Source organism: Macrosteles quadrilineatus, unplaced genomic scaffold (assembly GCF_028750875.1).
Source record: "Macrosteles quadrilineatus isolate MER2022 unplaced genomic scaffold, UCM_ALF_1.0 Scaffold_8__2_contigs__length_117827958, whole genome shotgun sequence".
NCBI classification, from domain to species: Eukaryota; Metazoa; Arthropoda; class Insecta; order Hemiptera; family Cicadellidae; genus Macrosteles; species Macrosteles quadrilineatus.
This window is the reverse complement of record NW_026542601.1, coordinates 33906631-33927440: the sequence shown is the minus strand read 5'-3', so window position 1 is coordinate 33927440 and position 20810 is coordinate 33906631. Positions and strand designations below refer to the sequence as shown.

Here is a 20810-nt window from a genome sequence, read left to right as displayed (position 1 = left end):
CGTGTGCCCCACCGGCTGTCAAAATGTTGTGTACATTGTGCATTCTGCTCCTGCTGGAAATAAAAAGGCGAAGAAGAGTAATGTAATGACAACTGTCAAAATTGCGTTGACCAGACCAATAGACCATTGTTTATCAATAGTTTGATTGTTTATTCATGAATAATATAAATGTTTATCTATGTAAATTTGTTAAACTTGGTAAGTTAGATAAATTTAATACTTTTAGGTACCGGTACCGGTACTGAAGCTGTAGCTGTTTTTCAAATAATACTTTGAAATAAAATTGAAAATCCCTTCGAATCTAGCGTAGGCCTAGGCTAATAAATTGTATTTTAACTACGTACCATAAAGTTTACAAAAGTAGGACTAAGACATTACTCTAACCTAAAAGTTGGCTACTGGAGCTGTAAGTTATGCCATTCACAAAATTTAGACGATTTGAGGGGAAGAGATTCCATCCCCCCCACCCAACCCTAACTTCGAAACAAAAAATAGCCCACCTAAATTTTGTGCATGGACCATAGTACTGTAGAGTGGACCATTAGGCTGACTGATCAATGGCCGAGAGATTTTAGGTGTGTAACAGGTTTAAATCAGGGAGGCCGCTGTAAAATTAACAGTGGATAGTTTGGGTGGAAGATTGATGAGGTGGATGGGCTGTATTGTTTGTGTGATCTGTGGTGTGTGACTGGCCAGGTTGTTCTTATTCAAACTTGTTTGATCAGGATTAAGATTTTTGTGTTTTCTAGATGAGGATATGAAACATGATAAAAATAGGTATATGTTAATTAGATTGATGAATAATCTATGGGTGTTCATAGGGCTAAAGACTATAAGCCTACAGTACTTGCAATCATGAACCCGTAGCTGTGTATCGAATGGATAATATTAAATTTGTATGACACTGTCAAACATCAGGGTGCGTCTATCAAGGCGATGATTATTTAACGAGACTGCTGAATGAATGACATGACAGCTTTGTTTACTGCCTAAGATCAAATGTTTCTTCGCTCGGATTAATTTTTAAAATCCCAATAATCAAGGACAGCAGCTAGGTCAAGTTTCTAACCATTTGGAAAATTCACAGGATCAAATACATCTGATTCAATTCAATACTTCAGAAGCTATTCAATTAGGGCCTACAGAGAAAGTGTAATATTTAAAAGACAAAGTTTACAAAGACCGTAGGTAATGAAAAGGTGAAACGAAACAGGCCTACATTTGTGATCTAGGAAGCACCTTTTCAATTTTTTGTTTCAGGTTTGATTATCCTGGAGTGGATTATTTATTTTTAAGGAAAGAAGATCTCCATCAAATACTGGTTAACCACTAACACACTACTCTTAACTGAAGATGGAAGACAAAATCCTTAACCCTCTTATTAAAACACACACATTTTCTCAATGTAAATAAAGCATCAGAAACATCTCTTTCGAGTAAATAGACAAATGTACTGTAGACAAAATATAATGTACAATTCATCTTTAAAATGTATTGTTCATCATACTGTCTGGAAAACAGCCGTTTTTAGTTCTCTAAATCGTCAGCAAAATCATTGTTTTCGGGTAACTTAAAATGGGGAATGGAAAGATCATATGGTAAACTTTTCGGTTCGCTAACCTCAAAATTTTATCAGTGCATTATGAAAAGGCTACTTATTACACGGTATTTAAGCTATGTTTGTAAACAACAGAAATGTAGCCTAAACATTGATGACGATTTGTATATAATAAGTAGTCCTTTCAGTTTGGTTCGGTTAAAAAGTTGGCGTTTTCGCATACAGTTTAAAGGAATCAGTAATTTATAACAGTGTACTTTGTCCGTGGACAAAACAAACATCCAACTATGTTTGCTCCGGTTGGTATGGCAGCTCGGAAATATCTTAGAGTTCTGTCTCTCGGACTTTTTAACAAACGGTGGAAGCTTCCAAAGAAGTATTATCAAAGTTTGTTAAAATATAATTGATCGAGAATTGTGTCTTGCTTCTTTATTTAAATGGGATCAATGAACTATCCTCCTCACAAATATTAGGCTACAAAAAAAGACAGTCTTAGTACTTTAACAGTGGGCAGTACTCTGGATACTTAACGATTGCATTTAAAATTACTGTAGTATTGTGCTTAACACAATCATAATGCATGTGCATAATGGGTTGTTTTTTAAGTAAGGGCCATTTGTGCGTAGCCTATAGTTTTTCTTTAGTTCACGTGTGAGCCGCAATGAGGCAACTCGTCACTTACTGGCTTCATCAAATTTGTGAACAGAGTGGCAACATTTGCAGCTAGATCGGTTAGAAAGTTTAAAAATGGCCGAGGAAATGTCCACTTTGGAAGGAATTGTGTTTTTGGTGGCTTCCCAGACTTCTCACAGAAGACCACAAAGGTAAAAGGTTAGTGTTTTGGGTTTTTAATGTGTTACAAGGAAGAAAGGGATAAAATGTTGAATCAAATTGTTGCTGGAGACAAAACAAGGGTGTCTCATATCACTTGTGAATCCAAGCAACAATATTTCTTGTAATTATGGCACTCAACCTTCTCCATAAACTTCAAAGCCAGGCCCGAGCCATCTTCATAATGGACACTTTCAGGGCCCTTTTTACCCTCCCTAACCCATTTCCTTACTTTACTCTCACTCATTGTCTTAGGAACTTCATTCTTGTAGAGGTTTTGCAATAACATCAACATGTGATTAGGGTGTTATAAAATCAAGTGTATTTGAAAATGACACTTGTCATCAAGGGAGACTTCTAAACGAGCTTCTACTGTATTTTAAATATCATTTTGTTTATACGTTAACAATAATTTAATAGTTAAAAGATATCAACTTTCTAAAATAGTTTTATTAAAAAAATAGATACAAATATACACAAGACACAAGCAAATAAACCTTAATCTAGTCAGACTTCTGTGGTTATCTCTATCGTAGTGGCAACAGTGTCACCTGTTGTTGTTTCTACTCTTTCTGTCGTAGTGGTAAACTTGTTGTCTGGGCAGCAAATACCTGCGTAGCTGAAACAAAATTTTTTATTTTTAGTCATAAGTTTTGACTTTTGTAAGTCTGCGGTGCCATAGTAAATTTACAAGGATGGCTTATGAACTCACTGCCAAACTCATTGACGAAAATGGCCTTTAATCTTATTACCGTCAAAACTTTACATAAAATAGAGAAAATTAATAACTTGTATTCTTATCAAACTTTTTTTGTGATTTTACCTCCGAAATTAATGTTACGGTACATCAAATTTTGTTACATTGATAATTAATTATGTTCAATGGCTAAAAATTATTATAATGTCCTGGTGTTCGCCAAAATTCATTACTAATGAAATCATTGAAATCTAATTCGATCAAGTAGGCAACAAACAGTGGTTTTCTGAACTTAGTTCATTTGTGGAAAGTCTATTAAAACAGAGTGGTGTAGCAAAAAATGTTCTATAGATTTTATTTGTTTAACCATGTGCTTACCCATTAGGCAGTGGACAGTAGTATCGTATGTAGCTGGCAACACTGTATACAATGTCAGGCAGTACGCAGTGAGGCAGATGACGGCAATGACTGAAGCCTGCCACGGGGTTGGTACACTCTCCCATTGGCCAATCCTCCTACAGCATAGATAAATTTTGCATAAGACAGAAGGTATAGGAATCAGCTGTTTTATGGACAGTCTATTCTTAACCTAAGCGTTAGGTTTATGTGCTAAGCCGAGTGAGTATTGTTCACTAGGTGAGGTGACCGGTTATTTATTACTGCTGCAAGACTGAGTTTGCACTAAAAGGGACTAGGGAGCCCAATACAGTAGCAACAAGTAATTTTAGACACTAGGTAATGTCCTCACTAGGTTGGTAGGTGAGTATTACAAATACAATATTGAAACAATGAGATATAGTGGTTTATCTAAAAATATCTGTTCATACTAATTTAATTAAAATCAGACAATATATACACCCATTGGTCACGATTACAAAATATGTTAATCGATTTGTGTGAAATTTGGTATAAAATTAACAGAGATCTTTAGACGCACAACCAGTGGTGGCCGTAGAGATTGCGGGGCCCAAGGCGAAGTTCAATAGTGGGCCTCTCCAGCCTCCTTAAATACCTATATACGGCTGTGTGAAAAGCTTCAATAGTTGGGCCCCTGAAAAGCTTGGGCCCCAGGCACCACCTTGTTCGCCTTAATGTAGGCAGACTCTGCGAATAACAATATCAGGTTGTTTTGTTTGTATTTATAATATGGAAGAAAATTACTTATTTAGTCTTCTTAATCCTTTTAGTGTGGAATGCAATCAGTAGAGCAGCAGTAAAAAGGACCGGCTGCCTCGCAGGTGAACAATACTTGGCTTAGGACACGGGCCCAACCTTAGTTTCAGCATATGCTGCCCTGAATTATATTTATGAGGGGTCGTAAATTGTGTTACCGTTGTTGAACCTAAACACTCTAAAGTCCATATAGTTGCACATTGGGCATATACTGTACATTTTCATTCATCTTGTGGTCTAGAAATGTATGGAGGAATTTCCATACAAAATTTAAATACGGACAGCAAAAACTGCCTTATCAGTTATGGTCAAAGTCTGTTGGGCTGGAAGGAAGTGTAGGTCTCCGTTTTTTAATAAGCAACTCCTCATATAGTCATGGCTTCAAACAATTTTTTTTTTTTTTTTTATATAGAAAATAATGAAGACAATTTGGAAATTGGACAGTTTTGATCTGTACAATGCAAGAAATTACAATTTTAGAGATTTATAAAACATAATCTAAGTTTGTATAAAAAAAATATGTACACACTAATTCAAAATAAAATTTTTTAAATTTACATCTTCGGCAATTTATTGATACCACTTCTATTGAGTTGGCTGACCTGATCTAGTCCTAGCCTGTACTGTTGGTATGTGCCGTTAACTCCCAACGGCAGCGTAACTGTTCCGTTCTCTCGATCGATCAATCCGTCAAGCCATCTAAGATCTTCTAATGTGAGATTCTTCTTCCTCCAAGCTTCCACTGAAAAACAAACCAATGAATTAAATTAATGCTGCATTGGTGCAAAATGAGTGATGTTTCCTACATTTTATATTTGTTACATCTACGCAGGTAGATGTCATGTTTTAGTGTTGGTAGTGCAGCCAACTGGACTGAATAAATTTCTATAATCCGGTTGAGCACTAGTCGACGCTGTTCAGTGATCTGGAAGTCTGAAATTTAAATATTGACTATTTAGCCAATTTATGGATATTTTCATGTCACTACATGTCTATTTAGTCCAGTCCTGAGTGTCTGCATGTAGCCTGAGAGTGATGTTGAGAGTATATTGGACGGTAGACTATTTCTGGTTTAACTTTCTCACACTATAATAATGCACTCTATTATTCATAATATTGTACTTCATATACTTACATGGTATGAGTTTGTTTGTTGTTGTTTCATCCATGAAACCTGAAATCAAAAAGTATAACAAATAAACTAATATTTAAGTTTCAACATTTTTTTTTAGATTTCCTAATAAAACTCAGGGGACCCTAAAAACTGTAAATGTCCAAATCACTTCACTTTTATCTCCATTGCAAGTATTAATAGATTTTATTTTGGGGATAATTTTGCTAGGTGTTACAGCAGCATGGATAAACAGGAAACCTAGCAAAACCAACATTCTTTGGTTTCTCTGGATAAATTTTAGGCATCGTTAACTAATTTTCATTTTCAGTAGAATCTCTACTATCCGGTCTTACGTTTTACTTGACCCTTTTTAAATATTTTATGAAATATTTTGTATCATCAGGTGTTTTCATGGGCTGGATATAAAATAATTCCTTGTAGACATAGAACTACTTTATTTAGGTACAAAAAAAACCTTTAAAATGTAGGTTTTATACATCAGAACAGGTTTTTTTATGCTAGATAGATGTATGTGATGTATAGATGAAATAATTAGTTTAAAGATAAAACTGCGACAGAGTATCAATACATAGGCCTATTTAATTACACTACTCAATTTTCCAAAAATATTCTACAAGTAAGCAGAAAGCTATGTATGTTATTTTTAATTTGCTCTTCAAATTGTTCAGCTCTCTAAATTTTTAGATTCAGAGGTAGTTCGTGGTGGAAGCTTAGTCCAACACCTAGTGGACTGTTCCTAAATATTTTTACTTAGTTATGTAGTAATATTTGAAGTTACTTTTTTCCCTTACATTGTTTCCTTGTGGCAAATTACTTCAAATTCCTTTTTCAATTACTTTGATCCAATTTATAATTTCATGACACGCTGCTGTCAAAACTTTATAAAGTTTAAAATGGTAAATACTTACTGCTGGTTTCTTCGTTTTGAAACTTCGTAGGAGTTGGTCGTTTGTTCTGCAAGAGAAGTCCTGTGTAGATTCGGTTCTTCACTTAAAAACATCCATCTTATTAATGAAAATAACTCATTCACTAAAGTTACAAACAGCAACTGATGTAACAGTTAATTTATTGAGCCTACTTAAGAAAAGGGGTGTTTGTAGAAGATAAATCAAAATCACAACCTAAATTTTGACCTCAATGTCAATGTCTCATCTTAATGATGACCTTGAACTATTTCCATACCTTGACGCCTTCAATGAACCCTATAATATTGTTGTTTTTTATTCACACCATTGTGGATATTCGATATTCTATCAGTAGTTTTATTTCATATCCTAAAATACTTTAAATTCACACTGATCTTATAAACATTGCGGTACCTGTTCCAAATATTTTTGGTCACAAAATAAAAACTCTTATTTACAAATAAAACCTTTTGCAATTTTTTAAACCAATCAAAAACAAATATAAATAACTAGTATTGTTTAACCGAACTTTACAATGGAATAAAAATGAAAATAGGGGGATGTAGTTTTTTAGTAATTAAAATTGTTCACAGTTGACACTTTACAGTACCAATTTTTATTTTGAAATTTAAAAAATGCACACAAAATGTATAGGTATATACTATTTGTCAGAATAAAATTGACAGCAAAGTTTTGAAAATGTCAATAGAAAGGAAGTAGTATCCAATGTTAACTGAGCTTTTCTAATGAATTGGACTCAGAGGAAAAAACAATGGTAAACTCATTCTGATAAGCTTAATAACTTTGAATTGGGATTAAGACAGAAGCTTCCCTAGGCTTATGTAAAACATTTTTTTTATGTTTTGCAGTGATCATGTGAAATATTTGGTAAATATAAGGTTAATAGGATATACAGAAAGACAAACATGCATTGAATTTGAGATAGAGGAGATATACAGTTAATTATACAAATAGTTGCATTTACTCACTGTTTTGAGGTTTAAGTGAATCCTGGTCAATTTCGACGGATTGGTTTGGCTTGACAACAACTAGCGAAGTTACTGGTGTAACAAAATTGTACTGAAATGAAAAAAGTATATTTAAAAATATAGTTATAGCTCCAAGTATCCCTCATCTCTCATTGGAAAGAAGCCATACAATATAAGTGATGTGCCAAAAACAAATATCAAAACCACCAAACTTTGGAAAAGTCTCTGTTTCAAGATTCAATCTGTAAGTTTTGAGATTCTAAACTTCAATAAGGAGTCAAATTTATTTCAGTGTTTTTTTTTTTTCGGTTTATAAAAAATTCATTATGGTTTTTAAAGTGAGTATTAACAGGGCCGAACTTACCTAGGGGCGGACGGGGCGAGCGCCCGGGGCCCCCGGGCTTAGGGGGGCCCCAAAGGGGCCCCTTGCACAGTAGTTTTTAATAATATCTTCGAAAATTAATCAGACACTTACCGAATGATCTTCTTTTTTAACAGCTTTATTGTCGTTATCCTATATTTAAGGTTTTTGTTAGATGAACTTTAAGGTATTACTAGGACCAAAATTCTTGATTCTAAGGGACTTTTCCTCAGGGTTGCACTGGGCCCCGCGCTTAGACCTAGTTTACACGAGCATAGCTGCTAGGCTGTGACGGACCAGTTTGAGTTTCAATGAAGCCGTTCACACAAACCTACGGCCGCGGTGATCAAGTTGAAGGGGGCCCCTTCGCTTGGGGCAAAAAATACAATAAATAATATGAAAACTCTTGTCCTAACGTAGAACGTAACTTGTACAATTGTGTTGGGGTTAAATGGAGATTCAATTGAGATCTAATACTTTTGAAAAATAAAAAACAGTGTTTGAAAAATATGTTTTATTAGATGTTATTCTTTTACCTCTAAGTATATGCCATTCACGATTTTAAGGGGCAGAAGTATTATATTACCCATTCAATTAAAAGGTTTTATAAAATAGTAATTAAGTTATACGTTGAAATTCGGATCTTCAATTTAGTCGATAGAGTCAAAATCATATAGCGCCAGTAGGATAAAAAATCTATATAGACATTTTATGACAACTAGGGTCGTCTGATGTTAACAAAAATTACATTATTTGGGAGCGGCCGAGCGTTGTCGACTGAAATCGTAAAAAAGCGCTCAACAAGCAGCTGCAACAATAAATGATAATGAGCTGATAATGGATCCTGTCTAGTCTTGTCTGTCTCACGCACGCGCATACACATACATTCAATGCCTTATCGCCAATCCAAAACAATTTAAATCACTCCCAGTGTGTTTTTGGTTGACATTATCGTACTTTTGTGTTGTATTTTATTATTAATTCTGCAAACACTACAAAGAACAAATTAATTTTGTATTGAATGTTATGTTTGTGTTGTATTAATTTATATTGAATACATTTAAACATCTTTCAGTTTACTCATTTAAATGGTTAGCTTGTGATTGGTTATTAGACTTGTATTGTAACATTTTACTCGTCAAGAAAAAACTCGAACTCGTTAAAGTTCTTAATGGTACTTTTCATGCTAGGACTTTTAACATATTATACAAACGAGAATTCCATGCCAAAACCACTATGAAAATAAACATAAGTCATAGTTTATGATTTTATAGTTTTAGTGCAGCCAAGAAATGTAGGAAAAGCAGGAGGTTTTAATTGCCATGCCAACGTGACCAACGTGTCAGAGTAGGAAGTGACATTTATTTATAGGGAAAATAACTATGTTCTAAACTTTATAATGATTAATCTATAAAAAGTAAACTTTAAAATTGTTTTGACTTGTATCTTATAAACTTAGTACAGTAAAAGGTTTGTTAGTAAAATTATAGTAAGTTATAAAATATATTAAAGCTTTAAAAGTTTATGCATTATCTCTGACTTACATCACGTGTTTAAATATAACTTATTCCATTAATTAATGTTAGTTATTTTTCATTTGAGTTTTCATTCAAGCACCAAATAGAATGTGTATTACAGTAAAAAAATTAAATTAAACCTTTTACAAGTACGGGTTAATTTATTTTTATTTTATCTATAGTTTTCATTATTTGTTGCAAAGGATATTACATTTTAATGTATTGCAAAAAATGTATATTAAAATTTTATAAATAGAAACACATACAAAATACAATTACAACAAGAACAAATCATAAAATAACACCGTACATTGTAGCTATTTTCAGACTTGAAATATTACATACAATTAGTTTATGCAAAATACAGCATTCTAACAGGTTTACATATTAATTCACCTTGAAATTAGCTATTTAAAATTAGTGTGCATGTAAATGCGTTACATTGTGTACCGTATATGTTCTCGTATAATCATACTGGGGGCCCCATCGGCAAATTCGCCGGGGGCCTCTGAAGTCCTAAGCCCGGCCCTGAGTATTAATCTCATTAAAATGTTTTATGACAGAATCAAGAGTTTAATTTATTTTAGTGTTTGCTGTTTGTTTTTAAGTTTAAGAGTCCTTGGAAACGTTCTAACTCCCAAAACAATTAAAAACTACAAAGGAAATTTCTAATCTCACAGTATACTAGATATTTAAATTACAATCCCTTTGGTATTAGAAAAAAAATTTTGAGATGGTAAATACAAATAACGCTTCAACGGCTGTTTGAAATTAACTTTGCTCTTTTAACAGGTGAATCCAATATGGCCGTTAGCTTCCATTGACTCCTTGGAGAACGATTCAAAACTACAAAGAACATTTCTAATCCCACAGTTTACTAGATACTTAAATTATAATAACTTTTGCGTTTAAAAACATATTCATATAAAAATGCAATATTACTAGTTTTAATAGTTAAATGGATCATAAAAATTCAATATAAGAATCTATGAATAAATAATCTAGTCTATTGAGAAACACAATTTTAATTACCTTTAGTGCCAGTTCGAGCACTTTCTTTTTCACGTCTTCCGAGTCTGAAACTTGTTTCTTCTCAAGAAGCTGTTGAATCGTCAGAAAGGCCCAAAGTCTCTCTAATGTACCTTTCTTTTTCTTCTTCTTTCGCTTCTTCTCCTTATTTTCATCCTCATTATCTTCTACACTTTCTCTGTGCCCGTAGAGATTAGCTGAAAGCTCATCAATTGGTTCTGTGAGAGTCTGGAAAAATGTTACATTGTTGTTTTAGTTATTTGTTTGGGTTATCTTATACTCTAATTTGAGCAATGCTTGTTTGCTTATGTAGAACAGCAAAACACGCAAATTTGAAAAATAAAATGTGTAACACTAGTCTTATAGGGTTGTAGATAAAAAGACAAAGCATTACAAAAGCTGAGATGTATGAATGTAAACAACTCAAATTTATCTGGTGTTTTATTTAGCATATAAATCTTGAGTCAAAACCGAGCTTCAATGTACAAGATCAGTTACCTTAGATAGAAGTAATAGCTTGGATTAAAAAAATGACAGTAAAAAATGTTGATCTAATCCGAATTAATTGGATTTGGGCTACGCATGAAAATTGATCAACGCCATATAAAAAAAACCCTTTGTTCAATATGTTTAACAGTTAATGAAACTAACGTGGATTTGATCATTCAGACTTTTATCACCTGTGTTTGTTAAGAGAAATTTGTTTATGTTTTTTTTTTTCTCAATTGGTGAATATTGATGACACGTCGTGCAGTCTTTGAGTCGAAGAAGAAGCTGAAAGGATCTGGCATAATCATCAGGGAGGACCTGACACATCGTCGACTTCAGGTGTATCGGAGGGTCGTGTCAAAGTACGGCGCCAAAAATGTATGGACACTCGACGGCAGGGTGCTGTGGGTGAACAAAGGGGAGAAGCACGTGGCAACGAGTATGGCAGACCTTCCGCCCGAGGTGCGAAACACGACGCCGCCCGAGGTGCGAAACACGACGCCGCCCGAGGTGCGAAACACGACGCCGCCCGAGGTGCGAAACACGACGCCGCCCGAGGTGCGAAACACGACGCCGACTGGCTCCAGGACCAACTCACCCAGATAAGATTTTAGTCTTGATTAGTTTTCATTTAATTAATGCTAACAAATTGTCTTTCGCATCACCTTTTTATTTTTCTAACAGTATATGTTTTCTTTTTTATACAAAAGCAATATTTTAAGTTAATTACTGTAAATCATTACAAGACGATTATTCTTTTTTTACTGTAATATGCTCCTGGTTAACTATTACTATATCTCTTTAATTTATAGGACTAATAAGTTTCGTTTCATCTATGTCTTTTAGTTAGGTATGTCTACAGTTAGTAAATAATGAGGGATAAATGATTTATTATAGTTATTTACATGCAAAGCGCTTATTTTATTTATTTTTAAAATAATTTTAATTCTTATTTCAATTCAGTATTTGTTTCATATTTCAGTTAGTTAAAATATATACAGTACATTTGTTACCCGTATTGTATTGTTATAAATTGCATTCTTTCTAGGTAGGCCTAACTTAAACTCGTTACAAAACATTGTATATTTTTTACCTGTCTTTTTTAAATATATTTATGAATATGAAATAAGTCTGTATCTGAATATAGTACATTTGTTTAGGAAAGCTTAGTCAAAACTGTAAATTTACAATTATTTTCTGATTTATAGGCTATACATTTTGAGAAAATTTAATTTATTTACTAATACAATGCTTATTATTTTCGGAGTCTATACTGTTTCACGTGTTTAGTAAAAAAAAAAAATAATAATAATAAAAAATAAATAATAGTAGGTTATAATAAAAATAAAATAAAATACAACTTTTGCTAGGAGATTCATGCAGTTTAATTCAGGTATTGAGTTGTGTGAGTGGTTGCATGTGTGTGTGTATGTGTCAGTGATCACGATGTTTGTGTGCGCCTGTGATGTGCCTGCCGTGGCGCTGCGACCCGTAGACCCAGGATAGCGAGTCCATGTCTTGGTGCTCGTCACACCGGCCGGCTTATCACTCCCCTCTCACCCCCCTCCCAGCACCAACTATCAACTGCCGACTATCTCTCTCGCTCCTTATCTCCTTACCCCAAGAAACTAAAGGCGGCACACATCAACGCCCAGTCACTGCGCTCCCATATTGATGAGGTTAGGGAGATATTCAAATACAGGGATTTTGATTTGATAGCTGTTTCGGAATCTTGGTTGAAGCCGAGTATTTCATCTCATGAAGTGAACCTCCCTGGCTATATTCTGCAGCGCAATGATAGAACCGGAAAACAGGGTGGAGGCGTTGCAGTTTATATCAGGGAGGGAATCAATTTTAAAGTTATTAACTCTTCAATTTCTGAGTACTCGGCAAAACCAGAATTCCTTATTATAGAAATTGGTCTAGCTGGGGCTGACGACCTGTTGTTGTGTGTGTGTTACCGCCCACCTAGAGCAGGACATTTTTTGGATTTTGAAAATGCACTATTAAACTCTTTGTTTAGATACAGTCATGCCTTGATCATGGGGGATTTCAATACTGACCTACTCTCGACAAATCAAAACTATGAATACAGACAACTGACTACACTGTTTAACTCTTGCAACTTAGATATACTTCCACTCGACCCTACACATCATGCTGCTGAGTCTGACACTCTCCTCGACTTGATAGTGGTGTCGAATGCTGCAGACATTATACATCATGGGCAACTTCCAGTTCCAGCAGTATCCAAGCACGATCTCATATTTTGTGTGTTTTCAGTTAAGGCTCCTAAACCCAAGACTAAATTTCTAAAATACAGAGATTTTAAGAACATGAATGTAGTTGACTTTATGGCAGACATTTATGAAACACAATGGCACTTAATAGAAAACTTACCATCAGTTGATGAAATGGTGAATGAGTTAAACACTAAAATTATTAATCTTTTTGACAAACATGCTCCAACAGTAACTAAACGTTTGACTAAAACACGTCCGGCACCATGGATAACCCCAGAAATCCACAGATTAATGGCTAGACGTGATTGTATTTTTAGGAAAGCTAAACGTTCTCAAAACCAAACAGAAATGGAACAATATCGTTATCTTCGAAATAGAGTGAAACAGCTTTTGAGAAATTCAAAATTAAGACACATCCGTATGCTTTTTGAAAATAAAAATCAATCCTCTAGGGTTTTATGGCGCAATGTAAAAAGTCTTGGGCTTGGGAAGCAGTCTGAACCACAGAGAGTGAATGTCCCTCTCAATGAATTAAACGCTTTCTTCTCTTCATATGGTCAAAATATCGACCAACAACATGTTGTAAATTACATAAACGAAATCAGAAACCTCCCTGATCAGGACCTAGGACATCCTAAGTTTACTTTCAGACCTGTAGTGCAGTCAGATGTTCTTAACGCAATTCGTCGGATTCGTAGCAATGCAGTCGGATCAGATGGCATTCCAATTCGTTTTATAAAAGACATTCTCTTTGCTATACTCCCAACTGTCACATGCATTTTCAACACATCACTAAGGCAAAGTGTTTTCCCTATTTTTTGGAAGTCTGCCCTTATTCGTCCATTAAATAAGATCCCAGCCCCGGCATCTTGCCAGGATTTCAGGCCGATCAGTATATTGCCCGCATTATCAAAAGGCCTTGAAAGAATTGTGCACTGCCAAATGACGGAATTTCTGACTGACAACAACATACTTTGCAGCTTTCAGTCTGGTTTTCGAACGGCACACAGCACAGAAACAGCACTATTACGTGTGACGGACGACATTAGACAAGCAATGGAACGTCGGCAGGGTACAATTCTAACACTATTTGACTTTTCGAAAGCTTTCGACTGCGTAAATCATAATCTTCTTCTGGAAAAGTTAAGGGCCATAGGGTTTTCAAATGGTGTATTGGACTGGCTGGGATCTTATCTGTCAGGCAGGCGGCAATGTGTTGAGGTTGATGACGTACGATCTGACTGGGAGACAGTTACTTGTGGTGTGCCTCAGGGGTCAATCCTTGGCCCTCTACTGTTTGTACTATACATAAATGACCTGAGCTCAGTCCTCACACACTGTAAATACCATATGTATGCCGACGACTTACAGATTTATACGCATTTCTCAGCAAAATATATCAATGACAGTGTTCTAAAAATCAACGAAGACATCGAGAAAATCATTACCTGGACTGAAAAACATGGACTTAGACTAAACCATACAAAAACAAGACCAATAATAATTTGTCATTCACGTTTACGAAACTCAATTGACCTTGACACAGTGAACTCAGTAACTATAAATGGGACAGCTTTACTTTACTATGACAAAGTGAAAAATCTAGGACTTACTATAAACTCGACGCTTACTTGGGGGGATGCAGTATTAGACATACGTAAAAAGGTGTTTGCATCAATCCACTCACTGAAGAAGTTACAGAATTTTTTACCTTTACACATAAAGTTACACCTAGTAAAATCACTTGTCTTCCCTCACTTCACTTACTGTAACTCTGTGATCAATGAATGACATGACTGTAAATCTCGCTGATGCTCTCCAACGCACTCAGAACTACTGTATAAGATTTGTTTATGATCTGAGACGTAATGAGCGCATCACTCCTTTTTATGTTGATTCTAAATTACTAAAACTATGTGACCTAAGATCAATAAAAATTCTCATGATAACCTATTCAATATTAAAAACAAAATTTCCAAAATATTTTTTAAATGACTTCAAATTTGTAGCTGAAGAAAGTGTAAGAAATTCACGTTCTGCTTCAGTAACTTTGCGTATGCCTCATCATAGAACGGCAGTTTATGACAGAGCGTTTGTTGTTTCTGCTTGTCGCCTTTGGAATGATCTCCCTCTAGCCATAAAAACCCTTGATAGCCGTCCCCGGTTTGTGACAGCACTAAAAAATCTGTTTTCTGGACGTATGGCCATGGTTGGTATATCCTAGGCGTGCGCTTGGTTGATCACTGACAGGTGTGCGTGTGTGTGTGCTAGTTCTTGCGAGTGTGTGTTGTGTGTGTGCGTGTACGTGTGTAGGTGTGTGTGTGTGTGGGTGTTTATGTAAGGTGGTATGTTTTAAAAGTTTATTGTTTCTTTTTACATTCAATATTGTAAATAGATTTTAGTATTTTATTTGTATTGTACATTGTTTTGTTTTATTTGTATGTTTAGATTTGTATAAACAGGTTAAGTGTAAGAGAGGGCCATGTGGCCCTAACTTTGCCTGACTAAATAAATCATTTTCATTTCAAATCATTTTCATTTCATTTCATTGATGCACATCTTAACATCCATGCACACTAAACTATGTGAAACGTAGTCATAAAAATCCCCTTTGCGCGAATATGTTTACACATTTCCTAGTTTGTTTCTACTCATTACACTCACCTGAGCCGTAAAGTCAGTGCTGCCGTTGGTGGAAAGGCCAGTTATACTACCAGATAACCGGTTTGTCTTGTCCAGTTTGCCTGCTACTACCAACTGGCTGCCCAAGAATAAAGTGTGGAAATGTTGGGAGGTCAGAGTGGATTTGACAACCTGCAAAAACAACAATGCCATCTTTAAATATCTATAAATAGGTCAGCTCATCTGGTTCACAATTTCAAAACAGTTTACGCATTGACACCAGATTTTTTTAAATTTCTCTATTAATTAGTTTTTATATGTTTATGTCTTATTTAATCATATGTGTATTTAAACACCATGTGTCTAATATTTAACAAAAAACAATAGCCGAAAAATAAAAATTGGTGGTCTCCTCTATTAAAAAGAAGCAATCAGGTGTTGTGTGCAACCCCTATTTAACTCACTAATGCAGTCAACTTCCACCCAATCAGAACCGTTAATTTAAGGTGAGCCCTACCACTGGCTAAGCCATAATTATTAAGCTTATGTGGATTCGTGTAAAGGGATTCAAACTGACGCATGTAGAAAGGCCTGTACACTGCACTCGTCAGTGCTGCAACACCTTTAGCCATCTGAGCTACCATGCAACTAGTTTCTCTTATTTATCAATTATCTCACCTGTCCGGGGATGTACGAGAATGTAACATTCGCCAGCAGAGGAGATGCGACTTCCTTGTAGAAGTTTTGGAGCTGCAAAGCTGCGTCCGATGCTTCGTAAATGTTACGAGCAAAGCCGTTGTTTGACAACGACAGTCGCCGCAGAAACGAAAGATCAGCTCCGTCGCCAAATGACAGACTGAAGATAGCACTTTGTTTCATGTTTAGTTCCTAGAATGATTTTTTATTTTAAACATTTTTCAAGAAAGGACATGAATTTTGTGCATAATCAGTGGGGGGTAGTTGAGTGGGATGTATTGCTCGCCCAAACATTCGGTTCCAGTTTGATTCCTGAGGAAATTCAGGAATTCTGAATGGTTTGAAACTGTACAAAGCTCTCATTGGGCTACAGTCCTGGTTGAAGAACCAGCTGATCTTTATCAGTTGCTAAGCTATTTCCATTTAACACTTTCTGTATGTCCTTTACTCATCTTTGCCTTAAAATATGTGCTCTCATTTTTTGGCATCGTGCAAAAAATTATCAAATCTAATCAAAAAATGTTATCTAAAAATGTTACCAACACTATAATTTGGAGAATTGCAGCTAAATTTGGTTCCATTAAGGAGTACTACAAGAGTCACTTGTAGGTCCATTCTTTTTATGATTAAATGTATAGTCTAAAAATGTACTTTTTATGTGGATCTCTCGATAATTATTTTAGATGAAAGAGAAAAAAAGACAACCAACTACAGTCATAACCAGCTATGAAAATGATCTATTAATATTATTAGAATTCCTTACCTTAACCATATTCAAGATCTTGTTGGGATCAGTAATACCGATTGTCGGATCTCCGTCAGTCAGGAAAATAACTATTGGTTCAGGATTTGCCATGGTCTCGTTGGCAGAAGTGTCAATAAAACTTGATCCTGCTACCAACATCGCTGTCTTCAACGCACCATGAATATTCGTCCCTTAAATCAAATAATATCAGTTATGTTATTTGATGTTGTTATACGGTTGGTGGACTGAAAATATTCCTTGTTATGATCCCAGAGGCAGAAACAAATTTGTCACTGTATTTGCACATTCCGAATATTTTACGTTGTAAAATACAAGGGTAGCTAATTCCAAAAAGCCAAGCATGTAGCAAAACAAACCTCAACATTTAACAGAAAATACCACTGGCATAGAGACTTGAGAAAAGAAAAAGATACTCACCTCCGCCAGCTGTCATTTTCTCCACCACGTCCTTCGCTTTCCTAATATACTCTTCGGTGGCTGGGTAGGGTGGTACAGCCAGGGGTGGGGATGGTGGGGTGGGAGATGGGGAGGGAGTTGGGGGAAGTTCTGCTTTGTTGTACCACCACAACCCCGAGGAATGAAGCTCTGGCTGTATCACGGCACTGGACGAGAGGGAGTCAAGATTCCAAACCTGAAGGAAATTGAAAATACTTAGCTACTGGACATTGATACATACAAAAGGTTAAAAATAACTGTTGCACTATTGTGGCATTTGCAGTGAATAAAGCGAACACAATTTTGGTAGCCTAAGGGTTCATTCTCAAGTTCACCCTCAAAGAGCCGTTACATCCCGAGGTAGTGTGGAATTATTGCAACACAAAGACATGGAAACATTAGATCATAGTAACCGGTATCAGCAAACAGAAACATACTTTATCCTATTAGCATGACATTAACATTGAATATCCCACTACTTTTATAAAGGAAATACGATAATAATAGCTAAGCAGAGGGAGTAAAAATTGAATGGTAAAATATTAGATTGTTTAATTTACAGAATTGGGGGTTGTGTCATTTTGTTAACAGGTTAATCATAAAAATTTTTATCATTTAAATCGTTTGAGCCGTTTTAGTAAAAAAAAGATTTTTCTTTTATTTTGTGGGATTTATAGAAAAATCGCCATTAAAATCTAAATTAAAAAATTAAAAGATCCTAAAGATTAGTAGCTACGTACCAAATTCCATCAAAATCGTACCACAGATGTAGTTCTAGTTGTGTACACAACCACACACACACACACACATACAGATATTTTCTTAGCATCTATATGATTTTACCGCATGTGTAAATCTTACCGTTACAGCATAGGAGAATTCTATGATGTTGAATGAGTCTGTTGGGTCAAGATCGTCCAATATTTGTGTCATTGCTTCTTTCAACTGCTGCAGCTTACGTCCAGTCATGCTGCCCGAGACGTCCAAAGTGAAAATAACATGTTTACGAAGCGGAGGTAGATCTGATGGAGCTACAAAATGGACGAAATATCCTTCATTTACCTGAAACAAAGTATTCAACGTAAAATATTGTCCATATGTTTAGTTGTAAACAAATTTAATTTGTGTTTGACACTATGTCAACGAATATCTCTACTGTACAGTATGAAACATCTGATTGATGCAAATTCATATGGGAATATGAACTTTTTTAAAAACATTACCTCAAAAAAAAATAAATTAAAAGAAGAGTAGATTTTCTTTTATTTATAAACGTGAAATAATTTAGGACATTATTAACTATTATAACTTTTATTTTGGTGTAAAGAGTAATGAACAATAATAAACTGGTCAAGTTTGTTTGCTGGTTAGTAGCGCACAGATATTAAAGAATAACAATCAGCTGATCGTAATTTTGTTATCTAAAATGTTTAACTTTTATATTGAATACTTTGTATTGAATCTGTAATTTGAATTAAATTTACTTCTAACCAATTAATGTATTATTATTTTAATTATTTGTACGGTAATGGATGAAATGTACAAAACCCATTGTTATAATTAGCAGAACTGGTGTTCAGTTATATAATATAGTATACATTTCGTATGGTTTTTAAGTTGTGTGAATCGATAAGGCTATGGTTAACCTTGAGTTCAAATAGGCTAACGTTTTCTAATCACAGCTGTATGCCAATGTCAAAATTAAGATTGTATTTCAATTAAAACCATGTGCATATGATTAGTTGTAAACAAAGCAACATTCTTCCAGAAATTCCACGTCAAAAATCGACAAAAACTTGATTTTCAAGGGTTTACTGTTAAATATCTAACTGTCTCATATTCGATGAAATACGTCTAAAACCATCTCATATATGTATAGTATTTGGAAAATAAGTTTCAGGCGGGACAGTGCTATAGTTATTGAGGAGTAGTTGTAATAAAGTGCGTATTTTAGCGTTACCAAGAGAATGACAGATAGACAGACAGACAGACAGACAGACAGACAGACAGAAATTGAGATAAGGTTTGATTCGGTTTCTCTGACCTATGAAATGTAAAAATAACCAAAAAGTTCATTATTCTAAGCAATGTACAGACAAAACTCTAATTTTATTTATATAGATGTGTTCTAAATTTAGGATGAAGACATCCCCATTAAAATAGTAATGAGTGAAGATTTTTAATTTTAAGTCCTAAAGTAGAACCTCTTTTACCCGACCCTCTATTACAAGTGCACTTTACAAATCGCCTTGACAACACCTTAACACATCATGTCAAATTAACCTCAATAACTCTGTTTTCTAAATCAAAATATAACTCAGAACCTCTATAATTAGTTGTTTTGAGAAGTCATCCTTGATAACACGACTTTGTCATTACTGTATTGAAGAGCTTCCGCAACAATTCTACCAGAACGGATGTTTCAGAAAAGTTTTGTCAATCCAGACTTTGGTACAAATCTACCACCCACAACTATCTATCAATAGGAGTAAAACCATTACTATAGTTATAGGTTACGAAAAACGGTTGAAAACTTTGCTTGACATGTGTTGCATAGAGGAGTCAAATTTATAACTACTAAGCTTGATTTTTTGGTTGACCAGTTTTATTTTGTTTTGTTTGTTATTGTTGTAAACTAGTAGATTTTATGAATAGCCAAGAGGTTCTGAGGTATTATCTTCACAGAACACTGTAAATTGGGGGTTTGATGCACAGCTAATGAGGGCCTGAGGGGTTCACTAGTCTGTGGCAGTGCTCAAAATGAGAGGGCCCCCTAAAATAAAAAGTGGACAACTGAAAGAAATTTGACATTACAGGTGAATTCTTTGTTATATTCCCCACAGATCAGCCATTCCACTACTTTTTGGTCACCCTGTAAATGTGACCACCAAAACACTTGCTTTTAAAATAATTTAATAATTTAACGTGACAAGCTCCTAGTATTATTGACTAAAATTTTGAGACTAGTTATTCTATTAAAGGTCAATAGTGACTTTTCTCATAACAACATATAGAACTAAATTAAATCAAAACAGGAAAATCACATACCAAAATTGTTCCTCCAGGTGAACGGTTGTCGACATCATAGCGAATCACAAGCTGTCCGGCTAATCCTTCGCCTTTTACCACCTCCAGTAGAGACTGTAAATCTTGCGACGGCGAGAATCGAATGTTTACTTTCTTCTTGCCCAGTTTTTCGACTGATACTTGATCCCACACTAGAAATTTGCAGATGAGTTAGCTAGGTTAACAGCGATAAAAGACCTGTATGTGGATAAAGCTTGACTTGTAATCAGGTTGTCAGGTTACAGTGGCGGATCTAGAGGGGGGCATTCACAGGCCGTCGGGCATTCATATATATATT

At 35.0% G+C, this 20810-nt stretch overlaps 1 protein-coding gene across 1 annotated transcript in view; it reads right to left on the bottom strand.

Moving 5' to 3' along the window:
* Positions 1–2819: 2819 nt before the first annotated feature.
* Positions 2820–20810, bottom strand: part of LOC129001646 (inter-alpha-trypsin inhibitor heavy chain H4-like) — a 36486-nt gene continuing 18495 nt past the window's right edge. The window contains exons 7-19 of the mRNA XM_054429015.1: positions 20495–20664; positions 18308–18508; positions 17429–17642; positions 17009–17181; positions 16228–16437; positions 15592–15741; positions 10199–10423; positions 7289–7379; positions 6303–6383; positions 5395–5433; positions 4862–5001; positions 3465–3601; positions 2820–3008 (exon numbers count right to left, since the gene is read on the bottom strand). Of these exons, the coding sequence (XP_054284990.1) occupies positions 2897–3008; positions 3465–3601; positions 4862–5001; positions 5395–5433; positions 6303–6383; positions 7289–7379; positions 10199–10423; positions 15592–15741; positions 16228–16437; positions 17009–17181; positions 17429–17642; positions 18308–18508; positions 20495–20664 (1943 nt within the window). The 3' untranslated portion in view covers positions 2820–2896. The remainder of the gene's footprint in view (positions 3009–3464; positions 3602–4861; positions 5002–5394; positions 5434–6302; positions 6384–7288; positions 7380–10198; positions 10424–15591; positions 15742–16227; positions 16438–17008; positions 17182–17428; positions 17643–18307; positions 18509–20494; positions 20665–20810) is intronic.